Source organism: Necator americanus, chromosome X (genome assembly GCF_031761385.1).
Source record: "Necator americanus strain Aroian chromosome X, whole genome shotgun sequence".
Taxonomy (NCBI): domain Eukaryota; kingdom Metazoa; phylum Nematoda; class Chromadorea; order Rhabditida; family Ancylostomatidae; genus Necator; species Necator americanus.
Genome location: NC_087376.1, coordinates 12,246,613 through 12,272,763, shown reverse-complemented (window position 1 = coordinate 12,272,763; position 26,151 = coordinate 12,246,613). Strand labels below are relative to the sequence as shown.

General features: G+C 43.0%; 5 protein-coding genes across 8 annotated transcripts; all 5 read right to left on the bottom strand.

The window, feature by feature from the left end:
• Positions 1-1,418: 1,418 nt before the first annotated feature.
• RB195_022587 (uncharacterized protein) lies at positions 1,419-11,174 on the bottom strand (the record flags this gene model as incomplete). Of its 3 annotated transcripts, XM_064209757.1 has the most annotated exons (10): positions 1,692-1,820; positions 1,881-1,957; positions 5,326-5,434; positions 5,518-5,608; positions 7,202-7,311; positions 8,134-8,944; positions 10,317-10,411; positions 10,473-10,656; positions 10,843-10,935; positions 11,044-11,174. In XM_064209757.1, 10 exons carry the CDS (start codon positions 11,172-11,174, stop codon positions 1,692-1,694), a joined length of 1,830 nt encoding a protein of 609 aa, XP_064065637.1. The 3 variants fall into 3 exon arrangements, with proteins under 3 accessions (XP_013292432.2, XP_064065637.1, XP_064065638.1); XM_013436978.2 differs by lacking the exons at positions 7,202-7,311; positions 8,134-8,944; positions 10,317-10,411; ... (1 more) ...; positions 10,843-10,935; positions 11,044-11,174 and adding exons at positions 1,419-1,518; positions 6,197-6,255 and having other exon boundaries at positions 1,696-1,820; XM_064209756.1 differs by lacking the exons at positions 1,692-1,820; positions 1,881-1,957; positions 5,326-5,434; ... (3 more) ...; positions 10,843-10,935; positions 11,044-11,174 and having other exon boundaries at positions 10,179-10,592.
• On the bottom strand, positions 8,056-8,847 carry RB195_022588 (uncharacterized protein; the record flags this gene model as incomplete). The annotated part of the gene is made up of 1 exon (XM_064209758.1): positions 8,056-8,847. The coding sequence occupies one exon, from the start codon at positions 8,845-8,847 to the stop codon at positions 8,056-8,058; it is 792 nt and encodes a 263-aa protein (XP_064065639.1).
• A 302-nt stretch (positions 11,175-11,476) lies between the features above and the next one.
• Positions 11,477-11,914, bottom strand: RB195_022586 (uncharacterized protein; the record flags this gene model as incomplete). The annotated part of the gene is made up of 1 exon (XM_064209755.1): positions 11,477-11,914. One exon carries the CDS (start codon positions 11,912-11,914, stop codon positions 11,477-11,479), a length of 438 nt encoding a protein of 145 aa, XP_064065636.1.
• A 4,050-nt stretch (positions 11,915-15,964) lies between these two features.
• Positions 15,965-16,586, bottom strand: RB195_022585 (uncharacterized protein; the record flags this gene model as incomplete). The annotated part of the gene is made up of 4 exons (XM_064209754.1): positions 15,965-16,000; positions 16,223-16,323; positions 16,378-16,475; positions 16,525-16,586. The coding sequence occupies 4 exons, from the start codon at positions 16,584-16,586 to the stop codon at positions 15,965-15,967; spliced, it is 297 nt and encodes a 98-aa protein (XP_064065635.1).
• A 708-nt stretch (positions 16,587-17,294) lies between these two features.
• On the bottom strand, positions 17,295-23,617 carry RB195_022584 (uncharacterized protein; the record flags this gene model as incomplete). 2 transcript variants are annotated; one of them, XM_064209752.1, is made up of 3 exons in its annotated part: positions 17,295-20,168; positions 20,325-20,405; positions 23,540-23,617. In XM_064209752.1, the coding sequence occupies 3 exons, from the start codon at positions 23,615-23,617 to the stop codon at positions 17,295-17,297; spliced, it is 3,033 nt and encodes a 1,010-aa protein (XP_064065633.1). The 2 variants fall into 2 exon arrangements, with proteins under 2 accessions (XP_064065633.1, XP_064065634.1); XM_064209753.1 differs by lacking the exons at positions 20,325-20,405; positions 23,540-23,617 and having other exon boundaries at positions 17,295-20,027.
• Between the last annotated feature and the right edge of the window lie 2,534 nt (positions 23,618-26,151).

Here is a 26,151-nt window from a genome sequence, read left to right as displayed (position 1 = left end):
TTTATCTAGCTGGGTAAAACTGGCATCCAACGATTAACGAGGCGCGAATAATGGCTCGCAGACATACACTGTACTTGAAGGTACATCTCGAGGATACAAAGGTCTCTGTTCGCCACTAATAAACCTAACCTGTCATATTGATTTTATGCAGGGAATAGATAGAAATGAAGCGATAAAACGCTGTTGAAAGATGTTTGAAGAACCATACAAAGTTCTATTATATAAAACTGTATAAAACGTGCAAGCAAGTTCTGAAGTATTTGACATGCGCTCTATATATAAGCATTACATCATTATAAAATTTTGGAAAGGTAAAATGTGGAAAAGAGTTTAAAGAATGTATACAAATAATAAGGACATAAAGTTACTGGGCGTATAGTTGCTGAAGTTGAAAATTGAAAATGAATTCGTTGAATGACATCGTGACAAACGTATACTTATCCAGTGCTAGTTTATATAACACAGTTTGGGCGTGAAATGTGTGAAATTATGAGATATGTGAAAATATGCATGTTATTCTTTTCCCTGCAACATCTTTTTGAGATAATCTTTATTTGCGTGAAGTTGCTCAAATGAGGTCAATATAAGTCACGCATATCCATCTTATCAATCATCAAATCTGTCTCTTTGATACTCTACGATATGTCTCTAATGAGATATCTTTTAGTTGAATGAAAAGATCTTGGTTTCCTCACGAATTCATCAACTAAAGATCATCTGAAGAAAGTTTTCAAAGTTAAGATTTCTTTAGCCTTAGGTAGGAACAAGGTCAGCTACAAGTCCAGGAATTTAAATAATGAAAAGCACTCAGAAGCAAAAGTACGGACGATTTCTGCGAAAATACGTCCGATAAGAATACTTGGGCGCCCTCACAAATGAAGATATGTATCGTGCTAGAGCAATGGAATTCTTTGTTAACGCGTTGGTGACATGTTAACGTGGGGGAAGAAGGCAAGTCATTGCCCTCGCAGTACCTCGCGTAAACAGCTACCTCCAAGTGTTCGGTTCGCCTCAAATTCCAAGATTTGAGGGGCAAGAGGAACTACGCGTTTTCACCATAATATTGGATTGTCCCATACCCTACCGCGTACCTCCGCTTATTCGAAGGCAGCACAGCGTAACACAGAATTGGCAATAATGGTATCTCTCCACAAATAGATGAAGGTAGCACTACACTTCAGGAGCACGCTCAATTCTCCCTACTAAGCCAGAGAAGGTCCCGTGTGGCCTTTCCCCTAACGATGCAACTTACCACGCGATATAACGTGAGCAACTCTGCCCTCATGCAGTGTCCGCGATCCAACTAATAAATAAGCACCAGAAGCTGTTCCATAAGCATAGCCGCAGATGGATTCAGTATCGTTCTATTGCCCGCAAGGAGTTGCATCTTTGGAGACATGGAGTCAGAAAACGATGTGTCACACGCCTTCTTCTGCATTACTAGGATGATCACTAGCAATTGATGGATGGAATTCATTGGCTATTTTGGCTATTATAATGCTAACTGAAAACTTGTTGCTGAATAAAACATAAAAATGCCAAACAAATCCGGAAGCAATCTAAGGGACAGGTAAATACATGTGATCCACATCCCAGCCACTATCTACCGGTGAAGAGATCCCAACCCAGAAAATTTTCCCGAGCACCTTTAACCCAAAGAAAGAACGACCACACCAACATCAAACTGAAACTCACTTCCAACGTATACTATTCTTGCCTATTTTTTCAACAAGATCGATGCCCTCGAGCACATTGGTGATGTCATATAGGCGTCGTTTTGGTACGTTAAGCTTTTCTGCAGCATCATTGAGATTCACCGTCTAAAAAGGAGAACATCTTAATACATGAAAAAGACATGAAAAAATTGCCTAAGAACTTGCATCACTGGCACTTTTCAGTGCAATAAACTTCTTGGTTGTAACAAGTAGTGAATTGTCCAATCGGGTACTGGAATGAACTGAAAACATACAGCAAGTCAAACACTAACAGAACATAATTCCGGTACGAATTTAAAACAGGTAATCAGAGATGGGAGCGGGCGTGTCGGTTAGAGGTCCGCTGTAGCCACACGGTCGAGGGTTCGAAACGGCCCTAATGCAAACCAAGTCTTTCATTCCCAGGGTCGATAAATTAGTACCAGACTTGTCTGGGAGGATAAAAACACTGACTTGATGATCGGATGGCCCACGCAAGTGATTGTCCGGGACAAAACGCGTTCCAAAAACATCAGCGATTATGAATTGCGTAAAACGCGTAGGCGCGTCCCAAATGAATTGATACACCAGTGACTTTTCTTTTTATCAGAGATGTGAAGAGGGTGTACCCGAGTTGGTAAGAGGTTCCCGCAGCGACTGTACGGTTGGTCGACGGTTCGAAGCCGCCCTAAAACCAACCATGCCTTTCATCCATCTGAGGTCGATAAATTGGTACAGAACTTGTGTGGAAGAACAAATCCGATAATAATTTAATTTAATTCAATTCAAAATTAGCTTGATACGTCGGATAGCCCCTGCTCGTCACGTGTTCCTAAACCTCAAACGATTTTGAATTGAAGTGAACGCGTTGGCGCATCGAAAGTGGATTGATTAACGCCAGAGACTTTATCCTTCATTAGTGGTAAAAATAGTTGGTACAAATCAAATTTTATCAAAATTCTTGACTAAATAATTTCTTTTTAAGGAATCCGAGAATCCTTGCGTTAATCTCCGAATGAAAAAGCGAGAAATGTCCCTCAATATCGTGAATATCGTGAAAAATATCGTGAACCTTGTACAGTTTGTGTAGTATGAGAACTTGTTAGAGATATAGAACAACTAGGTAAGCTTTACTGTAGAGTTTGTGACCACGTGAGTGGTCTTTCTTTGGTATCTCTCACATTTCATTGTCAATCGCGCTTTATGTCTACTGCCACTTCAAGCGATCATCAACTACCCTTGAAGGGAGTGCGAGAAATGTTAAGGATTCCCACTTTCAGAGTAGTGATCATACCTTTTTTCCGGATTAGGTGGAGGCGCTGCGCGTTTTCACTGTGACCGTTGTCAATCTATCAACTAAAAGTATAAGCAGCCAGAATTCTTTCTTCATAGGTAAAAATATTGGAACGAAAATAAAAACTATCATGCTATATAATAACGCGCTTAGTACGTGTTTGTCTGTGTGTCACGAAAATACCCCATAATGATGCAAAACTCTGCACCGGTGAGGTGCCGAACCATCGCCATGCACCTGATAGGCGAGCACTCTACCTTTTATCCATTGTCCAAAGTTACATGGAAATCGATGTTGCCTTTGATAAGGCAAGTTAGTTTCTCTCATACGTTAGTGAGGGTAAATGAGCTTTTATGTTAATGTGTAGTTCCAGATTTGCTAACTATACTTATTACTTACGTTATTTACTACTTATACTTTCCAGATTTGCTAACTAGCATGCTATATAATAACGGGCTTATTCTGTCACGTGTGTGCATCTGTGTATGTGTGTGTCTCAGTCAAGAAATTCCAAAAAGAGAGGGAGACGGATACTATGGCGTCGGTTTGGTGCGCTGAAGCCTCAACGCGGTAGAATTGGGTGAGACGGGTCCTGCGGCGACGAATTCGTGCTCTGGAGCTAGATAGCTGTAAAATGGAGTGGGACGGGTCTCATGGGGGGGGGGGGGGGGTAGTGCGCCGGTGCCAGAAAGCTATAGAGTGGGAAGAGACGGGTTCCACTGCGTCGGATTGGTGTGCGGGAGCCCCAAGGCGGTAGAATGGGTTTCTTCGCATATCTATTTCTCAGTATGTACCCTCATGCTGCTAACATCCTTTCTTCAAAAAGAGAAACAGGTGTGCGAACGGCTGATCAAATACAATACATAGTAGCCAACAGTTTACGCGATCTGACGTAGAACGTTATTTTTATAATTACGATAGTCATATTCACGTCATACCATGTTAGCACATCATTCTTTGCTAATAGTTGAGAACGGAGGAGACTAATACTTCGAATAATGTTTCCAAGTTGTGGAGGTTTGAGAGAAACACAGATGTAAAATTGAGCTGGATTGCTCTCCAAATATACAACTGAGCGTTTAGAGAAAGACCATAAAATCCCTCATCTATGTTTGAATTTTCGGGCGAAAAAAAAATGTGGCTACTATTATTTTTATTGATCGGTGAAGGCGAGCGAAGCGAACACCAAAAAAAACCTGAAGTCCGTCTTTAGCCGAACGTTCAGGCTGGTTGCTAAAATACTATACATGTATATACTGTTGGAGAATTCCTCGCTCTGAAGGAGGATGGTGCACTAGTTTTTTTTAAAAGATTTTATTGATTTTTGTTCTTTCAGATAATCAAAATGGAGCATCAAATGAACAAAATCGAGCACTTTTCTTACCAGCGCTTCAAAGATGGAGCTTTTGATCTAGAACTTATCACACGCCAGTCTACTAACTGCCGCTTGTTTAGGCAAACTTCATTCTTTTCATCCAGTTTTCTAAAGACAAAAAACTACCGCAGATTACTCAATAGTATACTTGTGTTTTTCTTCCTCCAATCGTTCCCAACGTCTCCCATCCATCATCCAAAGGGTTTTTCAACGCCTCCTACTGCTCTTCGTGTTTTGTTTATAAAGTTTTCAATACTCTTTTCACGGCTTGCTCGATGCTCACCATACAAAGAACAAGTCTCACAAGCAGTTTCAGCGACTTTAACATCTCCATGTTACGCAAAATTTGAAGATGTCGAAAATGCTCCGTTTTTCTACTTGACACTCTATTTTGGTGATCTGAAAAAAAAAACAAGAACCAATAAGATTAAGAAATTTAAATACCACTTTTGTAGAGCGAGAAATTCTGTATACCGATATATAACATTTTGATTGTGGTTTATATTTCTACGAAAATTCTCAACTTTGAAAAAAGAAACCTCACGAGTTATTCCTGAACGAAACTGAAAAAGAGCGATTAGCTCTCAAAGGTACAAGAGTTCCAAAGTTTTTCATCTGGGTCCCATCCCCGGCGTCGACCTGCTGGAGCAGAAATATCCAATATACCCAACATATTACGTACTGTTGAACCTAGACCCTTTGGATGTTCTACTACGCCCATTTAGCAGGACATTTTATGGAACTCGTGTTTAAATATCAATGAGACATATCTGTAAACAATCTGATAGTGTCCGGTGAGCTATTTGCTAAACCGACTGTCTAGAAATTAATCTCTGTGGCTGTCACGATGCTTGCAAAACATTTCAAGTGTATATTACTTATGCCCTAACATCCACACCCCATGAGATAGCATGATTTGCCAAAAAAAAAAAAAAAATGGACGAGAAGAAGCATGAACGTACATGATTTATGTGCACTTCGGCTTCCAACAACTGTTGTATCCTGCATTGACACCACAGTATTCGGACATGTGGATGCTGCGGTCCGTTTAAGCGCTAATTTCCGTCGAGCCTACAACAATTTCGCTTCACGATCCTATATCAGCAAGACATAAAGTGAAAAGTGGAACAAAAGTTGAAGATGTAATGTTTAACCTTGACTGGATGAAGAAAGCGACAACCAGTAGCACCCATACTAGGAATAGCATCAAACATTTTTTCCTCTTTGAAGAAACAGTGAGCTGTCCTAGAATAATTGGTTTTCAAAGAAGAAATTAAAAAAAAAAAAATTTCGTGCAAACAACATGTTTTTGCCTGCAGTGTAATGTTCTTCCTCCTCTGATTACTTATTTTTTTGTTTTTGCCATAAGAACTCAGTTTTACCCACTTTCACATACACTTATATCTTAATTCAAATAATGTAACTGTTCTTTAATGCTCATGACCCATGGTCACTCACATAGATGCGATAGGGAGGAGCCGGACCATCCTCTGGTGAAGGGGTCTAGCTCATGAGGTACAGCTCAAGCGATGAGGGTCCCTTCAACCGTCCAAAGTCCAAAGGGAGTCGGAGCACCTGCATGTTTGTTCTTCGTGGCCTTTTCGAAGTTTATCTTATAAATTCTAATGATGGAATAACGACGGAGAATAACAAATTAAGTGATACCACGGAACAAATATTAATTATAACACGAAGACGCAGTTCACTAGCAAGGCATCCAAGTGAAACCCCGTTTCAGAGTTATTAATCGGAAGTCTGGGAAGATTTCTGGAAGCTCCTTACATAAATGATGATCAAAATGATCTAACCAATAGTGTCGCAGTAGAACCCTACCTAGGTTCAACCGAGATCCGGAGTTGAGCTAGCGTCCCACTTCGACAATGGGAACGCATCACGCAACAGGACCACAATACCTGTATTTTGGCTCGACTGTACGTAAGTTCGAAATAAATTCCACTTTATTACTTTCATCATTCCTACGAGACATCTTTGTCAGGATAGCCCCGCCTCGAAAATATTCTGGATGTTCTGATGAGGAATCTTATTGACTCTCCTCGTCACCCTAGCGCTGTTTGAGTGAAATTTTCAAAAAACGGTCCCACAAAATATCACAGAAAGAGGAGAGGGAAAAGCCCTAAACTACCGATCGAAAAGGAAATATGTAAATAGTTAGCCAAAAACAAACATATATTTAGAAAACAATAAAACGGAATCAACTTTTGTGAACAGGATAGGAAACAGACTTTCTGCTTTATTACTAAGGTAGAAAGTCTGCTTCCTATCCTCTTCATTATACTTTCTCAGGCCATTCACTCTCTCTCTCTCTTAGCTAGGGTCTTACCTACCTCTTTCACTGAAATAAAGAATGTACTCTTACACTTATAATACTTCTCAGCAGTTCTTCTGTACCTACCCATTCTTGTATGTATGTCCGAACATGGTTCCACGAAATTTCAATAGAATTGCGTGTTTCCTATTGCACCGAGACTATGATATACTGGTAACAAGAAGTTCAAGTATGATAAAAGTTGAACCTCCTTGTCTGAAGCTCTCTTTTTCTACTCGTTGGCCGAAGATCCTAGGAGACTCTTTTGATTTTGTGTTAGGTTTGTGAATTGAGCCATAGCACAGGCGATCCACGCGAATCCTTCCGAAATTGGTACCGAAATTTGTAATGAGCAGATAACTACGTAAGGATCCACTCTGAGAAGGGCTTTCACTGACACTAAAAGAAGAGCGCGTAATTTATGGCTTGGTCAAGATAAGGTGTTATTTGCCGCTTCTCATGTAGCTCCATTTTTTCTTTTCAGAGGCGAAAAGGTTTCCAGACATTCCCACCCATTGTCAATACCAAAAATCTTGGATACACGAGGTGAATAAATTATCATGAGGAGTCGGAATTTGCGGTGCACAAAGTTTCTTCGAAAGCGTTTGTTGAGCTGAACACTCTGAATTTCCAAATTCAAAATATCGACTCTGGTGCGTGCATAAGTTTATGCAAGCCCAGAGTAGATATGTTGAGCTTGGAAATTTCAATATATTTTAAAATTCATGGGTTCCGAGAAAGAAAAATTGAAAATTAGCCGACAAAGAAATAGCAAATGAGAATATTGGTAGCTGACAGAAACAAAGAAACACCAAGTGGTAGAAGAAGCAAATTTGCTAGAATTTTGAATATTGGTATTCATATATTTTCATTCGTATTCTATTTTTCTTCTAGGATCTATGAAATATCTTAAAATACTGATTAAAGGACATAACACGACGAAAAAGGGAAAAGTAAGGTGCACAGGGAACTAAAAATGGGACGACGCAGCCTCGATACTCCGCAGACTCAAACTTTTGCAAAAGAGCTAGAATCTTGAAGCCGCTTCTAAAAGATGAAGAATATAAGATTGCGTAGTGTTCAGCAGTTTAAAAGTGGATTTAATGGCAATTCACCTTGATCACCTTGACTCCCGTTGATCTTCGAACTGGTCGAGCGGGCGCCAGTAATTCTTCCATTTGACCCGATCGCGTGCCAGAGTGTTTCCAGTGGTTCCTCTTTTCACGTGGGACCCGAAGAGCAAGACAATTTTCTTTGAAGGACTTCGTGAAGAAATCTGAACATCGGGTCGGCCCACCTTATTTTAGTTTTTTTTGGCAACCGAGGTAGCGTCTCCAATCTTCGATCGCTGACGTAAGAAAGAACTTCAAATCACGTCTCTCAGTTGTGTCAAGCGGGATACTCTTTGCACCACTCTTTCGATTGAGCGTTCTATGACGCTCACCGCGTTTTCTTCCTGCTTGCGAAATGCCCAGGTTTCCGAAGCATAGGTCAAAGCAGGTACGGTGGTGTTGAAGAGGTAAGCACGAAGCCGGGTGTTCCTGGTCTTCTTCACCACATCCTCGATGCTCTTGTACGCTCCCCAAGCCGCTCGTCTCCTCCTGCCCAGCTCGGGGATCAGGTCGTTCATCATTTCCCGACCTAGATATACATAGCTGGAGTATCCGGATATGTTCGTTCCGTTGAGCGTGAATGGGGCATTTGAGACCCATCCGTTACGCATGAACATCGTCTTTTGTAGATTCAGCTGAAGACCGATGCATCCACATGTTTCGTCGAATTCGGTCAGCATTCGTTCCGCTTGGCTGATGCTAGGTGTTATCAGTACGATGTCATCAGCAAAGCGCAAATGGTGTAGCTGCTGACCGTCAACCTTCACTCCCATGTCGTCCCATTCCAACTTTCGCATTGTGTTCTCGAGGGTAACTGTGAATATTTTGGGTGAAATTGTATCACCCTGTCGGAGTCCCCTCTTCATGTCAATGACGATCTTGTTGTGGAATGGCGAAATTCCGGTCGTAAAGTTACTGCAAAACTCTCGAAGTACCTTTATGTACTGAGTAGGGACGCCTTGGTTGTCCAAAGCTTCCACGACCGCTTCCGTCTCAACTGAGTCCAAGGCCTTCTTTAAGTCGATGAAGGTGAGACAGAGCGGCATCTTGTACTCTCGTGATACCTCGATGAGTTTTGAAACAGTGTGAATGTGGTCAATCGTGCTGAATCCTTTTCGAAACCCTGCTTGCTCGCATGGTTTCCTTCATTCAAGACTTTTTCAATCCTATTAAGGATTACTCTTGTAAAGAGCTTGTAGATGACGGACAGTAGGCAGATTGGACGATAGTTGCCGATGTCATGTGGATCTCCCTTTTTATACAACAAGACGGTCTTGCTGGTCTTCCAATGTTTAGGAAGCTTGCATTCCGACAGATAACGTGTAAAGAGCCTCGCCAGAGTGTTGATGAGTACTGGCGGAATCAATGACCAAAAAACTCAGATTCTGTGGAGATTGTTAGGTCTGGGAGACTGCGAATAACTTCGTGATGAGAGGATCTAAATGAATAATTTGGATTTTATAGAGAGGAAGATTTGCATTACGAAACAGTCACATCGCTGTTTTTTTTTTCAACCTCCTAGTCTTTTTGGAATTTTGATGAGACAAAGATAGGAAAAGTGGCATTTTGTTCCTTCAGAAATTTAGGAAAACGTCGAGGCTTTGGAAATCGAGTGCTGCAGCGGCTGATAGAGAAAATCCTCGGCTAAAAAATATTGGAAGATGATTTACCTCGCTTTAAGCTACTCTGAGTTATCGAATTTTTTTCAAGATCACACATTTTTCGGAACGCAAGCGAAAATTGGGATTTTGGCATGTTTTCCCATTGCAGAAAAATGGGACGGCCTAACAATGTGCACAGAATTTGAGTTTTTTGTCACTAAGTGCCAGTAAATCCACTTTGAAATTTCTGAACACTTCTTAATATTAAATTCTTTATCTTTTACGAGAATTTTCAAACTTCTATCCCGTTCTCAAAACTTCCCTCAGTGGGGTGTTGAACCTGCGTGATCCCACTGTTGCATAGTCAACCCAGTGTACATTTTCAAAACAAAATGTTGGGGCTTCCATACTGTCCTATGCCTGAAACTAAATGCATTATTTTGTAATTTATATAATCGTTTGATATTATTTTTTGTAATATTTTACGATGTATGTAAGTACCTAATACTGCGTAATATTCTGTCCTGGTTAGCATGCTATCCTACAATCGCTACTGCACACTTCCTTACGTTCTCCTCTCCTTCCAACCACCTCCCTTCCTGACCTAAGGATGATGACGGCAGGACAGTGACCTACTGTTCTTCGCACGATATCGTCGTTGGCAAAATTGAACTGGAAGGGTACTGGCACTGCCACTTGTTTTTTTTTTTCAATTACCACTTCTAAACATGTTGTACATCCGCCTGCTGCTCAAACTGAGACAGTTGTTCCCTGATTCATGTTATGAAGTAAGCGAACAAACCTTCCTGGTCCTTTATCATTGCTAAGAGGGTTGAGAAAGAAAGAGTAATTTCAATCATTCTCTTAACGATGAACACCATATCAGTCATTGGCCACAACGAAAGCCAGCTTACTCGTCGCGATTTGTTTCTTCGCGATGTGTAATAAGTCGGTCCAGCATAAACCGTTCTGAAGCCTTGCAGAAACATTCCTCGATAGTTCCTAGGATCTGTGAATGGTAACTCCTTGTCGAGGGAAATTCTGATAGCATGTTTCCACAGGTCAGGTACCTTCTTGTTCACCCATATTGAACGGATCATCTTTGCCATCTCACGAATCCCAGACGGAGGAGGATATTTCAGCATTTCTGTGCTAATTCCGTCATCTCCACCAGATTTTCCATTCATCATCTTTTGGATACAGACCTGAACTTCCGGTTCGGTGGGTGGTTCCTCGTTAACCGCATATGGCGGTCTATGAACACGCTCGAGTGGAAGAACCGATGGCGCTTGGAGGTTCAGCAACGTTTTGAAGAGATCCTTCCACCGACAGCCTTTTCACTGGCAGTGTTGAGGACTGGAGAACATCTTTTCATCTTGCCGCTATACTGCTTCAATAAAGCATAGGCTTTCTTGTGTTTTTGTGTTCTTGTGTTCTCACTCCTTTCCAAAGTCTTTCGCTCTTGACGTCCACTCGTTATCGCGATCTTGTTGAAGTTCACAAAGCAGCTTCCTTCTCGGACGTTTCTCCTGGCTGAAGTTACAAGTAACGATGGTGGCACATGCAGAATTATACGCGGATATCTTCTCCGCAGATGCAGAAGCAAATTTCTTTTTTAGCCCTAGAACCGAGAGCGTTTACTTTGCCTCGTCCTGAATGCATTTTGTGCAGGAGTCTGCATCGCAAAGCTTCTTCCTGGTCCGCACTCCAACATGCATAGACACACGTACGCGGAATTTCGTTCTGCATTCTTTGACTTTCAGACCTGCCATGTCAATCTTCGATCGAGGAGAAAGTAATCGGCTTGAAGTTTCAGAGTTTTCATCTTTCGCTTGCGCTGCACTTCAGAGGTCACAAGAGTCGACGCTTACTACGTAAGCTGATGCCGACGATGATTTCTTTTGAATTTGAATGCGAAACTCGTTCTTTCACATAAGTCAACCAGATGACAACCGTTATCCAACCATGTCTTTCACAGGATAGTACTGTTTATCTAGCACATAGGATTGTTGTTCAAATCTCACCTTTGCGTTTTTCCGACAATGATCACCTGCTGGCTTGGTATGGTAGACATTCAATTCATCATAGAAAGCGTCTTCATTTTTCTCTTAAGCGGTCCCCGTAGCTGCATGAGCTCGTATGATCCAGAGTTTGCATCCTCTGTTATGCTGCAGCCGTACAAGGCGAATCTTGTCGACGTCGAGCCGAATTCCTCAACCAGGTTTTTGTAGTCGTTCCTCACAGCTATAGCACAGCTTCCTACCTCCTCTTCATCAGCATAGACACAGTAAATGTTGTAATCTCCGACGCTGATGACGGGTTGGTCTCTGATGCGTATTTCTTGCAGTGCAGCAAACAGGACACAGAGATATCTCAGAATTTCAGACAAGGCGGTTTGTTGGAGTTCGCTCGACATTGTGCAGCACTTCAGCGTGGCAGAACGGACAGCCATTGCCAAAGATTTCATTCTCTCTCCAGGCATATGACCTTTCAGGAGGTGAGCTTTGTCCATCTGCTGAGCAGCAGAGTCGGGTGCATAGGTTGAGTTAGAGAAGAACGACGAAAAAAACACGAAAAAACCAACATCCTGTTCGTACAGTATGACAGTGAAACGACACAGATTCAACACCCGCTGACTCAAGTTTTTGCAAGATAGTTAGAAAATTGAAACTACTAAAAAACCAAAAATTTAATTTTACGTAGTTTACAACAGTTTAAATGTGGATTTAATGGGATTAAATTACCAAGAAAGCTCAGATTCCGTGCACATTGTTAGGTCTGGAAGATCGCGAATAACTTTGTAATAAGAGGACCGAGAGAAGTACTTTAGGTAGTTTTTAGAGAAGAATGTTTGGCCCAGAAAACAGTCATATCGCTGTTTCCCCACCCCTCACTCTTTTGGAATTTACATGGGCCAAAAGTTAAAATTTTTCGACTTTTTTTAAAATTTTTCCCACCTTAATTTCGAAAGAACCAGACCGTCCGAAAGGGAGAAATCTCGCACATAGGGGTTTCCTTTGTCCCTCTATCCGAATAAATGAGTAATTTTTCAAAACACCGTCCCAGAGTAATTTTTCAAAACACCGTCTCATTTTTCTGAAATGAAAAACTTGCCAAAATCCTGACTTTTGCTGACTCGCCGAAAAGTGTGATCTTGAATAAAATTCAATAACTCATGGTAACTTAGCGCGACGTAAATCATCTTCTAATATTTTGCAGCCGAGAATTTTCTCTATCAGATGGTGCATCATTCGATTTTTAAGACCTCACCGTTTTCCGAAATTCTTGATGACAAGATGGGAAAAATGTCATTTTTTTCTGCCTTATCAAAATTACAAGAGGAAAAAACAGCGATTTGACTGCTTCGTAGAGCAAACCTTCTCTAGAAAAAACTACGTGAAACATTTCTCTTGGTCCTCTTATCACGAATTTATTCCCGATTTCCCAAACCTAACAATGTGCACTGAATCTGACTATTTTTGTTCATTAGATTCTGCTTGATTCACGTTTAACTTCCTGAATACCACTTATGATTGAATTCTTCATCGTTAAAGGCATCACCCCACGAGTCTGAGGCGGTACGGATTTCAGGTGGAGTATTCTTATACGGGATAGTAGATTATGGAAAGGGGGTGATTCCGTCCATTTCTTCCTAACTGCCGTAAAAGACTGCCCGGAAGATGCGGCGCCGCACAGAGCTTGCGCGCTCCAATCGAACTCCATGTAGAAAATAGTGCGCCAGAACGCCTGAAGCGCCTGAAACTTAATATAACGCTTTGCAGTAAATGAACTTATTCAATATTATTTGACGTAATATTTTATAATGTATGTAATTATCTAATACTACGTAATATTTTGTTCTGCTTATCATGTTATTCTTCACTCACTACTGCCCACCACGCACTACCTTACGAACACCTTCCCTTGCAACCCCGTCCCTTTACGACCTCCCGATGGGAAAATCCCATCACATCTCCTGACTCCGAATATAACTTGAATTTGTTACTTGTTTTAAAAAGATAGAACAGACGAAACAAGTAGCAAATTCAAGCGTTATATTCGGAGTCAAGAATATAACGCTTGAATTTGTCACTTGTTTTGAAAAGATGTGATAGAACAGACGAAACAAGTAGCAAATTCAAGCGTTATATTCGGAGTCAAGAATATAACGCTTGAATTTGTCACTTGTTTTGAAAAGATTTGTGTGATATTATTCGAAGATAATCAACCAAACAAGTTCAAATAAGTTCAGTTCAACCCTCAAGAAATTGAGAAATCATTGGACAACAACCGTTGGAAAGCGTGCGCCTCAACGATAAGCCACATTGTCCAACAAAAGCGCGGCTCAAAGCTGAGCCTCTTCGCGGCTGCATTACATTAGATGATGAAATAACTTGCTTAGGAAGAAAGCTGTGGATGGGAGATTCCTTTCGAATCTCAGTTCGCGGATGACATCTTTCCCTTTTCGAAAAAGGCGAGTGAACCAGAAACTATGCTCATGTAATTAGAAAAGAGGGAAGAGAACAGAACTGCGAATAAACACAAAGAAGATGCAATTCATAAAGAATCCCCGTGCTTCTGAAAAAAGGAGGAATAAGACACAGAGGTTCAAAATTAATGGGAACTTCACCACCGTACGTGTAATGTTCTATGATTATGGAGAACGAATTGAAGGAAGCACTAAATAGAAGGATGAGAGCAGCGAGCCCAGTCTTAACATTTGCCAGACGAGCTACTACTGGAGCTGTGTTCGCAGCTCGAATGGAACAGCTGAGGGCCTAGCTGGATACGGCTTAAGCATCTGGACCTATTTATCGTAATTTTAAGAATTGGAATGTTCCGTTTTTTAACGAAAATTTTCATATTTAATATGCGTAATTTGGAACTATTACGTGGATCTTTCTCTCATATTTCACGTGATTTTTTTTTGCTTCTAGTACGGTTATAAGTTCACCTCACATTACAAAACTCCAGTGGATGCGTCCGATTTTCCAAAACAAATTAGTAGCTCGTGAAATATATCCTGGCCGGTGACGCAGCGTATGAGTTGGCGGTAAATAACCAGAGTTAGCTATTTTGGTAGCAACGAAGATGAATCTCGCCTTCGTTACTACCTAAATAGCCGACTCTGAATAGGATACGCACCATCGCTAATTGCTCTGCCAAAGCGTGATAGAGGCATGCTCGAAAATCCGCTAAACCCTCTCTACACCTCCGGCAAAGCGACCAAAAAAATAAGGTCGTTTTGACCCGACAGCACTTTGAGCGCGAACACGTAGGTGTGCAACGGCTTTAATGTGTGAATCTTGCTGCGCAAAGGAAGGATCCTGTATAAAGTACCGCGGTTGACATACACTATACATGACATACCACACATATACAATGGGAAATCTGCAGCCACTTGTAGCGTACGTTGTTTTGTTTTCGCGTCTTTTCCTTGTTCCCTTTATTCTAGATGATGGTTAGTTATGAAGACTAATCTTGTTCGAATCTTTCCCTTTTGTAGGATAAGAGAATATCAGCTGATTATTTGGTCTTCTTCACGCCGCAAAATTTTACCATTATGGTTTTCCTTTACCTCCGGACAACTTAGGAGGAGTAAGAAAAGTTAGCATGAAACATTCGTAATATAAGGCGAAACATCAAGATACCTTACATTCAATTTCAATCTTCATTTTGTTCCAGCTTTTTTTATTTCGGATTGCGCTGGTCGAAGTCGTCATCGAGCTTATACAGAGCGGCTCTGGAAACGGGAAATTTTGAGTATAGTAGTGGCAGCTCTGCGAAGTTGGTAGACAGGTGGGAGTAGCATCCTTCAGTGTACGACTACTTGCCATTTACTACTTATAAACCGCTGGATCGGTTCCCACTGCTGTGAAGTCATACTACAAAAATGGTGATAGTGCTGATAGTACTGCTGTTCAACGGGATTCCGACGCCGTTATAAATTAGGGCGTCATGGCCGCGTTCCAACTTGCCACGCAATGAATGCAATGATTTAGAATTTGGAAGAGACGGGTTCCGCTCTAAAGGTGAAGATCCAATACGTAAAAGTTTTGAGAAAGTTGAGCCGGTGAGCAGCAGTCCCACTATCACCATTTTTGTTAAGTAACCTCATACAGCACATGCACAATGTTCACAACGTTCGCCGCAAATGCATGTTGTGAACCGAGGTACTGGTGCATGATTAGTAAATCGCAAATAATTCTATACTGAAAGATGGAGGACACTCCCACCTGTCTAACAATTCCTCGAGGCTGCTACTACTACGTTCAAAATTTCATCATTTCTATAGCCGCCCTCTATTTAAAACTGTGTGAACGTATTTCCTAACAGGATGTTACTGCAATTTCAAAATAAGTGAAGAAGTTTAAGACTGTACTTTTTCTCCCACCTAAATTCTGTGTAATTAAAATTAGAAAATATCGTTTGAAAACATTGAGGAAAGGTCTTCTACACATCTTATTCTGGCTTGTTCTCACATTTTTAACGTACTTTTCTCTCTCGGGGATCATCCTCCTCACGTGCTCTTAGACACTAATGAGGAATGCATAACCTATAACTATGCATTCCTGGATGTGAATGAGGAATGCATAACCTATAAATATGCATTTCTCATTCACAACCAGATCCGAAAAACCTTCGAGAAAAGCAGATGTTCACGCCTCTCACCAAGCGTTAGGCCATGCCCGTCTCTGCAGTGCCATTAGAAGACAGAAGCACTATTTTGCAATCTTTTAAATTGTATCTGCATCTGTTTGTCAATAGGGGATTACAACGAGAAACCCGAAAAGGTGTAAGAAGTTGTTGAGGCACTTACGTCTCGGTCCCTAACTTGAGAGCGGAATCGCAGAAAGACACGGCGTTGTTTCCCAGATTCTGGTGTCCATGACCAATCACGTCTCGCGTGATTGTAGTTGGCTAGAAAGATATGAGTAGGTGTGAATACATCAGTGTCTCTGTCCTCAACTTCACCTTTCTTGTAATGAAGGTGCACAATACTGTAAACGCTATGACCCCTTCTTAGAACTGAAATTATGATTTTTGGTGCTAGCGTTCCCATAAAGCACTTCCTACATTACAACAGAAAAAAAAACAAATGTGGTGCCTAAATTAACCTACTTAAAACCTGCTTTACTAGACCAGCGAGATAACGTATTTGACAAATACCCACTGCCTGGCATGCAGTCTCACCTAATGTGAAGAAAACTTTGTGTTGCATCACTAAAGCTCCTAGCATACTTTACAAGGCCGCAATGGCGCCTGTCCCCGCGCCGGCGTGCATCGATTCTGAGTGTCATGGATCCTTCAAAGGCATCACTCCACGAATCTGAGGTGGTACGGATTTCAGGTGAAGTATTCTTATGAGGGATAGTAGATTATGAAGAGGAGGGTGATTCCGTCCATTTCTTCCTAACTGCCGTAAAAACGGCCCCGAAGATACGGCTTCAGGCGTTCTGGCACACTATTTTCTACATGGAGTTCGGAGCGCGCAAGCTCTGTGCGGCGCCGCATCTTCCGGGCAGTTTTTTTTACGGCAATTAGGAAGAAATGGACGGAATCACCCCCTCTCCATAATCTACAATCCCGTGTAAGAATACTCTACCTGAAATCCGTACCGCCTCAGACTCGTGGGATGATGCCTTTACTTACTTACTTAGTTACTTAGATGGCCCGTCTTCACTCGACGTGCGGGCCCCAGCATCTCTTCCACTCGTTTCGTTCCCTCGCCATTGTCATCCAAGATGTTCTCAAGCTTCGTGAGTGACGTTGACGAGGTCCTTGAGCCGTATCCAGCTGAGCTCTCAGCTGGTCCATCCGTGCAGCGAACACCTCGTTCAATTTCACTGGCGGTCTCCCTCGAGGGCGTTTAGCATCTCTTGGGATCCGCTCTAGCGTTCTTTTGTCCGTCTATCGTCGATTCTTCTTATAGTGTGACCGGCCCAACTATGCTGTGCTTTCGAAAAATATTCCGCTGGTTCGCGAAGACGGGACATTCCTCTTAAGTCGGAGCTACGAAGACCGGCTAGGTGTTGTGTGCGCCGGTTAAACTTCAGGAGACATCTCTCAAGGGTTCTGTGGGTAGTAAGTAGCTTCCTAGACGTGGCCGCGGTGTCTGCCCACGTCTCCGCTGCGTAACAAAGCGCTGGAAGGACTGTCGAGTCGAACAGATGGGCACGAAGATCATGGTCCGTCAGTTGGTCCGTAGCTTCCCTGACGGCTGCGAATGCTGCCCATGCTGCTCTCATTCTTCTATTCAGTTCTTCCTTCAAGTCGTTTTCCATGTTCATAGAACGTCCGAGGTATACGTATGACGGAGTTTCCACGATTTGGGAGCCTTCAAGTTGTACTCCTCCGTCCTCGCAGTGCGCGTTCTTCATGAACTGTGTCTTCTTTCTGTTTATTCGTAGTCCTATTCTCTTCCCTGCTTCGTTCAATTCGTTGAGCATCGTTTCTGCTTCATTGGTGCTGCTCGAAAAGAGAACGATGTCGTCCGCGAAACGAAGGTTCGAAAGAAATCTTCCATCAACACGTATGCCCCTTTCTTCCCAGGATAGTGATTTCATTATCCATTGCAATGCAGCCGTGAACAGCTTCGGCGATATAGTATCGCCTTGTCGTACCCCCTTTCCAATGGGTATGGTGAGAGGGCGGTGGAAAAGCTGTATCCTAGTCGTGCATCGTTCATAGCAATTGGCTAATGTCCTCACATACGACGCGTCCACACCTTGATCGACCAGCGCTGACAGTATTGCATTCGTTTCTACGCTGTCAAAGGCTTTCTCATAGTCGACGAAGGTTAGAACAAGGGGCAGGCGGTATTCCCGGCAAACCTCTATGACCCTCGACACGGTCTGGATGTGGTCCAAGCAGCTGAACCCTTGGCGGAATCCAGCTTGTTCTTGAGGCTGGGCTTCATCCAGCGTCCTAGATATGCGTGTGAGGATGATCTTGGTGAATACTTTGTATAACACGCTCAGCAAGCATATCGGACGGTAGTTCCGAAGGTCCTCTCGGTCACCTTTCTTATGGTTAAGAACGGTTCGCGAGGTCTTCCACTGGTCTGGGATCCTTTCTTTCTGAAGATAGGATGTCATGTGCGCTGCTAAGATTACATGAAGCGGATGGCCACCAGCCCGAAGAAAGTCTGCTGATATAAAATCAGGTCCGGGGGCTGTGCCAGGTTTCATGCTCTTGATAGCGACTCGTACTTCCGAAGGGAGAATCCGTGGTGGAGCATCGCCAGTGGGGATGATTGGGCTTGACACAGGAGTTGATGAACGGAAAAGGTTCGAGTAGAACCTCTCCGTAATGATTTCCATCTCACGACGAGAAGACGTGCGAGTCCCGTCTTCGCTCAGCAAGGTTGCTAGCGGAATATTATATTCGCGGAGGTCCCTGCGGCACTTCTTTAGACTCGTTCTTCTTTGTGCTGCTTCTAGAATCTTCTTCTGCCTGTACTTCGAAAGATCCTCCTGCAACGCTTTTCTGCAGCTAGTGTTTGCTACTAACCGCTCAATGTGCGATGCATTCGGATCAAGCCTCAAAGCCCTTCTTCTTCCTAACAATTCCTTGGTGGTCTTCGAAATTCGATCCAAGTTTGTCGTGCGCGACTTCGAGGCACGTTCAGCACAGGCTCGTAATCCTCTGAGCAGCATCTCGTAGTCCACGTTTGGGTCCTCCTCGATGTGCCAGTCACCTTGGGACAGGGAGTCCTCGAGTACGCAATCGTCGTAGACGACTTCTTTTCTCCTTCGTTGCCGATAGCAGATGTTCTTTTCCATCGTGTGGCTAAGTCGTATTTTCGCACGAAGGAGACGGTGATCAGAACCACTACAAAAGGATGGTACTACTGAGACGTCAAGTAGACACCACCTCCGGTTGGTGAGTATGTGGTCGATCTCCGCACGAGTCGCGCCATTGGGCGATTCCCATGTCCACCGACGATGATCTTTTTTCATGAAAAGAGAGTTCCCATGAAAGAGGCGAGCGGCGGACAACAGCCCGGCGAGACGATTGCCATTTTCATTCCGGTCCCCTAGTCCAAATCTTCCAATCCTGTATTCCTCTTCTGTGGCCTTTCCTAGTTTTGCGTTGAAGTCTCCGACAACGAATTTGTAAAAGGACTTCTCGTTGTGGACTACTTCCTCCAGCTCCTCGTAAAACGCGTCCAATTCGAAATCATCAGCTGCTGATGTTGGTGAATAGCAGTTGATGATACTGATGGATTTTTGGCGCAGAGGGCGGAGGCGAAGAATGGCCAGACGAGGTGACAGGATCTCGTGAGAATCGACGAGATGGACGACAGATGGGTGCACAACGAAACCAACACCGCCTACATTTCGCGACGGAACCTTCTCTCCACGAATGACGAGTGTACCGTCATTCATCTGTCGTACGTCGCTCCTTCTGCACTTGGTCTCCTGCAGAGCAATCACGTGAAATTTGATACGCTCTGCAGCTCCGAGAAGGGCATGCAGGTCGGCGTCTGTGGAAACTGTTCTCGCGTTGTAAGTACACAGTCTGAGACAGTCTCCATGGCGAGTCGTGCGTGTGTCGCCTTGGTCCAGAATCAATGACGTCCTGAGCAACCTGAGATTTGATCGCCTCTCACCGGTCGCCATACCGTCCGACGTCTGAGACGGCAGGGCCCAGTGTGCAGGGTACTGAGGCAGTGAATATGCTGGAGTGGCAAAGAGACTTTTCCCCAAACTAAGCAGCCATGCCACGGCGAGCTTAGCTTTCACCACAGGTCGTCGCCCAACCTATATGGATCAGGGAACCACCTTGCGACATTTTGCCAAGACGGTGGTGAATCTTAGCAGTGGTTTACTCTTAGCTAGGCTTCCGATTCCGAGAAGTCGGAATGTCGGATGTGTCGAACTCCTTCTCAGCTTGGGAGACCCTGCCGGAGGACGAACCTCCGCTGTGCATCGCAGTTCGACGCCCAGTGTCACCTCCACGCCACTATGAGGCGGTAAACCGTTGTGGAGGGATGATGCCTTTAACGATGAAGAATTCAATTATAATTAGTATTCAGGAAGTTAAACGTGAATCAAGCAGAATCTAATGAACAAAAATAGTCACATTCAGTGCACATTGTTAGGTCTGGAAAATCGCGAATAAATTCGTGACAGGAGGACGAAGAGAAATGTTTCGGGCAGCGTACCACGAATCTGACGTGGTGAAGGTAATCATGGGGAAATCTAAAGTTACGGTTGTAGAATGCGAGATCAGAGGTAGCTTGAACACATCACTGCCAATTGTGAAATATCGACCGAGCGCTGTTGTTTGCCATTGTCTGACGATGTGATGCTTCGAAGGGCAAGATTCCGCGAAATAAGCTAGAGATGGGTTTGTAGATTGGTGTATCAGGGATGGTTCCGCTCATCTCTCCCTGATTGTTTTAAGAAACGGAGTGGGAACCATTATGGCTATTACAAGGCACGTTAGAACGCTCCTCTATGCACATGTTCCGGTTCCTTTAGCAGCCTATTTATTGGTTTTACTTGAATAGGCTGGAGAAGACATCATTTACCTTCGACAGATCGCAACTGGATGCTGCGCGCTACAACTTAAATCGTCTTAAAAAAGCGATGTCTTTCGCGCCGTTTCTTACGACGGTGAGGGAAAGATGAGCGGAACCATCCCTGATACACCAATCTACAAACCCATCTCTAGCTTATTTCGCGGAATCTTGCCCTTCGAAGCATCACATCAGGCAAACAACAGCGCTTGGTCGATATTTCACAATTGGCAGTGATGTGTTCAAGCTACGCCATCGTCAAGTGCTTACTAGACGTACACTACTGGACATGCATATATAGGGTCCACACATGCCAACGACTTTGCAGGATAACGTTTCCCAATTATGAAATTTGGACGGATATGCGCCGCCACATCCATCCATCCATCCATCCAAAAGTCGCTGTCACTGATCCAGGAACCAGTATCGAACAAAAAGATGAGGCTACTTTCATTACTTAGAGCTTACGACCTGCGCCCTCACCCCCCTCCCTCATTTTTGGTCAAGTCCAACAAACAATATATTAAAATGAGAATCAGCATATGGTCACAGTTATGGACATGGACTTTAGGAGCGTGGAGTACATGTATTGTGCCTTATATCTCTAATCTAGGCTAATGAGCGCGTTAGCAGAAAATAAAGATTATAACGATTTTGAGTGTGGTTGAACTCAAAGAAACATCGTCATCTACCCTGAACTCTTTACAGAGGATTCGCAGTGAAAAACCTGATCGCTGCCGAAAGGTATCGCGGTAAAATTATGGATATTCGTGACCAGCGTTACCGATTATCATTAGTCCGTTCAGTTCAATTCCAAATGTTACGAAAGGAGAAATAGTCTCCTTTAGCAATTTGACAACGTGTAAAGAGGCTCCCGCAGATTTTTTGAGCAAGCCTAAAATCATGTTTCGCTAGAACAATTCATGATGGAATGTACCCCAAGAAGCTTCATCGCCTGAATACGTGGTTTTTCTCATCGATTCGCTATCCTATCACCGATTATACGCGGCATCGCAGGCGCGTTTTTTTCCATTTTTGCAATTTTCCAAATAACGCTAGATACAGTTCACTACTAATGAAATCTTTCAGAAATCCAGACAGATCTATTGGGATTTTCGAACGAAAATCTTCACTCAAACATTCAGCGTAATTCATGGTTTTCCTCAAATTCCCTGTTTCAAAACGGAGCCTTCACGATTATAGCCAGTCCTATTGCCGATTTCGGAAAAGTCCCTACTTTTCTGCGGAGAATTTCACAAACGTAATTCAAAACCATCAGATGCACTTTTCTCCGAAATTTCATGAAGATTTTTCTTGATTATGCTACCGCTAAAATTCTGAAGTCACCCCACATCATCTACACTCCTAATCAAAATGGGCGAGGATAACTTTCATCCTTAGTATTTCCTATGTTGCCCGAAGCGTCCCAAGAGACATTCAGGAACAATGTTGGCGTTATTTCAAAGTCTGTTGGATTTTCAGTATGTAGATATTCGACACTTTCTCATTCTAACTACTAACTAACTAATTAATAAACTATAAACTAAAATAATTAACTAATTAATAACTCCCATTCCTAATCCGCCTTTCTGATTCAGTCATTTCGAAAACGCTTACTTTGTAATTTCTGGCGAGTGTGGTTCTCTACGTATCCGTTGTATATCGCTAATGAAACAACAGAATAGAGCGGAGCATGGATTCGTCGAGACAAGTTAGCTTACCTATAGAGACGAGCATACTATAATGACTCGTAGGCATTCGCGGAAAATCTTAAAAAAAAATGTTGGCCTGCAAGTTTGTTACACACCATCTCGATATTCTGCATGTTAAGCGTACAGTGTAAAATTATGACGAATGGTCACTACAGCGAGTCACCCACTGAGACGTTAGAATTATCAAAATCAAGATACTCATGACCTAAGAGTATTCTTGGGAATTTGCATAGGACGGAAGACTAATGAGCGCTTTATACTATACCATGATACCAAACGCAGCTCTTACTTTTCGGATTCTCTGGAACACTTGACCTGACGGACGCCTGCCCGAACCGAAATCATTGCGGTTCTCCGGGTAATTATAGAAATAGTGTCCTTATTTTACTCTCTCGCCAAACACTTCCCTAACCTCAAGGGTCGCATTTCACGAAGCACCCAGACACACAATAAATGCTCCACTGCCGGTGTATTCCTAACACGTTATTTCGTTCCCGAACCGAGCGCTCAGTCGATTTTCGGAATATCCACTGAGATGTGCTATGTGATTTGATCCCCCGAAGTCAAAAGATTTGCATGGACGCTGCCTTGAAACGAAGGCAGGAATGTTGCATTGGATTAGCCGCCCCCACCAAGAATTAACTGGATCCAAAAATGAAATAGTCGAAGTACCTGGAATACCACTTAGGCTACTTCAATACTTCTCACGCCGCGAGCTATCCAAGATCTTTCGCTGATTCCGGACGATACTATGCATATATAATAAATAGAAAAGAACTATAGGAAAAAGTGCTTCCTGACATCCGAAGATAATCTTTGTAGTCATTTCTGTTCTGCTAAGAGCACCTCTAACTAGTCCGAACAGCCTCGAAAGTCTATATACGAAATCAAATATTACCTTTGTTTTGGTCACTTGACAGTGACCAGCCTGCCATCTATCTCTCAAGCGTGGAGATTGCTGGTTAAGTACAACCATAGGCGTGAGAGAAATCCGTTACGAACCTTTACAAGAACTTTCCTATGATGTAGTGGGAGCGGAAGAACTAAGGAACAATGGAAACACTGAAATACTGCATGAAGTGCGAAACACGTGAGGCAATAGAATACAGAATACAAAAGTAACAAAAGAAAGATATCCCACATCAGCACAATTAAATCATATCCCCAGCAATGCCTTGCAGGATGAATTGCAGTAGCAAGGCCTCATCTAAATCTACTCAAACGGCTGCGCGGGCGGTCGCGCGGCAGCCACCGCAGTAGGTTTGGAGCGCGCTGGGTCGCGGCCAGTTTCAAGTCCGCTAAACAACCGGCTGTTTCCGGCTGTTTAGCGGACTTGAAACTCCGCTTTGTTAAAGGCATGTGTACAAATTCGTTCTGATTTGAATGAAAAGAATTTAGAACCTAAAAAGTGAGTAGGGGAGCCAATTCTGTTGTTTACTGTTACCTAGCACAGCTTTATTAAGTTGTTTCTAGTATTCTAGTATGTATTCGATAGCTACTAACATTCATCTAATAGTTTGCACTCTGCATTGTAGGTTACAGAAATGTGTGTATAGCTGACAGTGTTGGTTAGATCATGACGTTATGACATGTGCTGGCATTGAGTTTGGCAGGGACTTAGGTAACTCTTACTTCCGCAACATTCAGCATATCCCTTTTGCTACATCTAGAAGTTGTTTGTTTGCAGCTACCGCTTCAATCTCGCTCCTAGGAGTACTTTTTTTTCTTAGGTTTCTTTTTCGTCTATCTTTTCAAAAATATGTGTACTTGAATTGTGCAGACGTCTGGAAGATGCTTGCCGAATGGCTATCTATGATATGCTTTTATGAACAAACACGTCTCTTGCGGTGTATATGATTCGCGGATGAACCATCTAAAACAAGTTGGATGAAGAAGATGGTGGACGTTAACACAAATACAAAGCAAAACTTATTTAAAGTGGTCATCAGATAGTATCTGAAAAACATTAATAAATGAATTAGTATCATGATTTCAACGTTAAACACCGTTAGTCAAGTCGTACGCTCCGTGAAGGTTCACAAAAATTAATCATGAGAACGTAGATACATGAGAACAGGCAGCAGAGATGAAGGCTCTCAGAGATTCTTGAGCTTTTCCTGGTTCTTAGCACCGATATCCTTTTTTCCGCGAACAAACATAACATAACATGAGCAAGTATTGGTAATTTCTATGCTCCTATGCTAGCATACTAGTTTTAGAAGCATTCTTTTGTTTCATACTACCACCATTTTTAAATGTAGAGATCTGTTCTGTTGTCGAACTCACAAGTAATAGAAGGAAGATTCCTTCCGTTGCTTTGATAGAAGTTAGAAGCCCTCTATCTTCGAGGCCAGCTCCCGACGAATTTTCGCAATCACAGGCTCTCACGCATGGAGCCGTAGATACATAAGAGGTAGCAGCTAGCCAGCCTGCCGCTACTGACTCACCCACACTTAGACATCAGTTATAATGCGCTATGTGTAGCTTACAAAAAAAAAACACTACCTGACGAATTCGATGTATCTAGACGCGCTATGGCTATCATTGGCATCCAGTAGGCGTCGACCACTTTGTTGCAATTTGTTGTTATGTATTTTGTGCAATTCTTTTGTATCCATAAATCTCTCTCCCTAGAAGAATCACACCAGGTTAGTCGCGAAGCTACAGGTGCTAACTACGGACCGAAAACGGCCCTGTGCCTGCCCAGGGACGCATATGGGTTTATGGATTTAGAGGAAGGGCTCCCTGCTTCTGCCGTTTTCAGATTTACTCATAACACCTTTGTATCTCGCACGTCAGTCCAGCCAAAAGCCTGCAATCAGTTGACTGGGAGGTGCAGGTGAGTGGTTTGAAGCTACAAATAACCGTCACTCTGTGAGGAAGCGTCGCTCCCTCACGCACTCAAACACGTGGAACTACAGACGACTAGGATGACGATCTGTGCCTACAACGCACGCATGACCGCAAACACTAATTGAAAACTTGATGATATAAGTCAGGAAGATTAAGTATGACATGCAAAAAAAGACCTGCAGAAAAAGTGTGCTCGCGCAATGCGTTTTCCGATACTTATTAGACGATCAATATATTCATGAAGAACCAATAAAACGGGAATAGGTACTATTTAAGCAGCCGTTTGCATGCGTGCTTCCACTTTCTGAAGAAGGCCTGTTACTAACATCAAGCAAACGTGGAACGAAGTAGACACACGGTGGAGTTATAGAGGTGCGGTGCAGCAGTAGTCACGCGAAGTTATTGCGCAATACTACAGCGCCACGGCATTTTACCGTTTCACTACGGAGGAGCACCAATCCGACACCTGTGGACCGATCGCACCTCATTTTATGGATGTCTGACGTCGGAGCACCTATTCGACGCCAGTGGACCCGTCGCACTCCATTTTATAGATATCTGGCACAGGTGCACCAACCCAACGCCGGTGGACTCGTCGCGCTCCATTCTATACATATCTGGCACAGGGGCACCAACCTGACGCCGAGGGAACCGTCG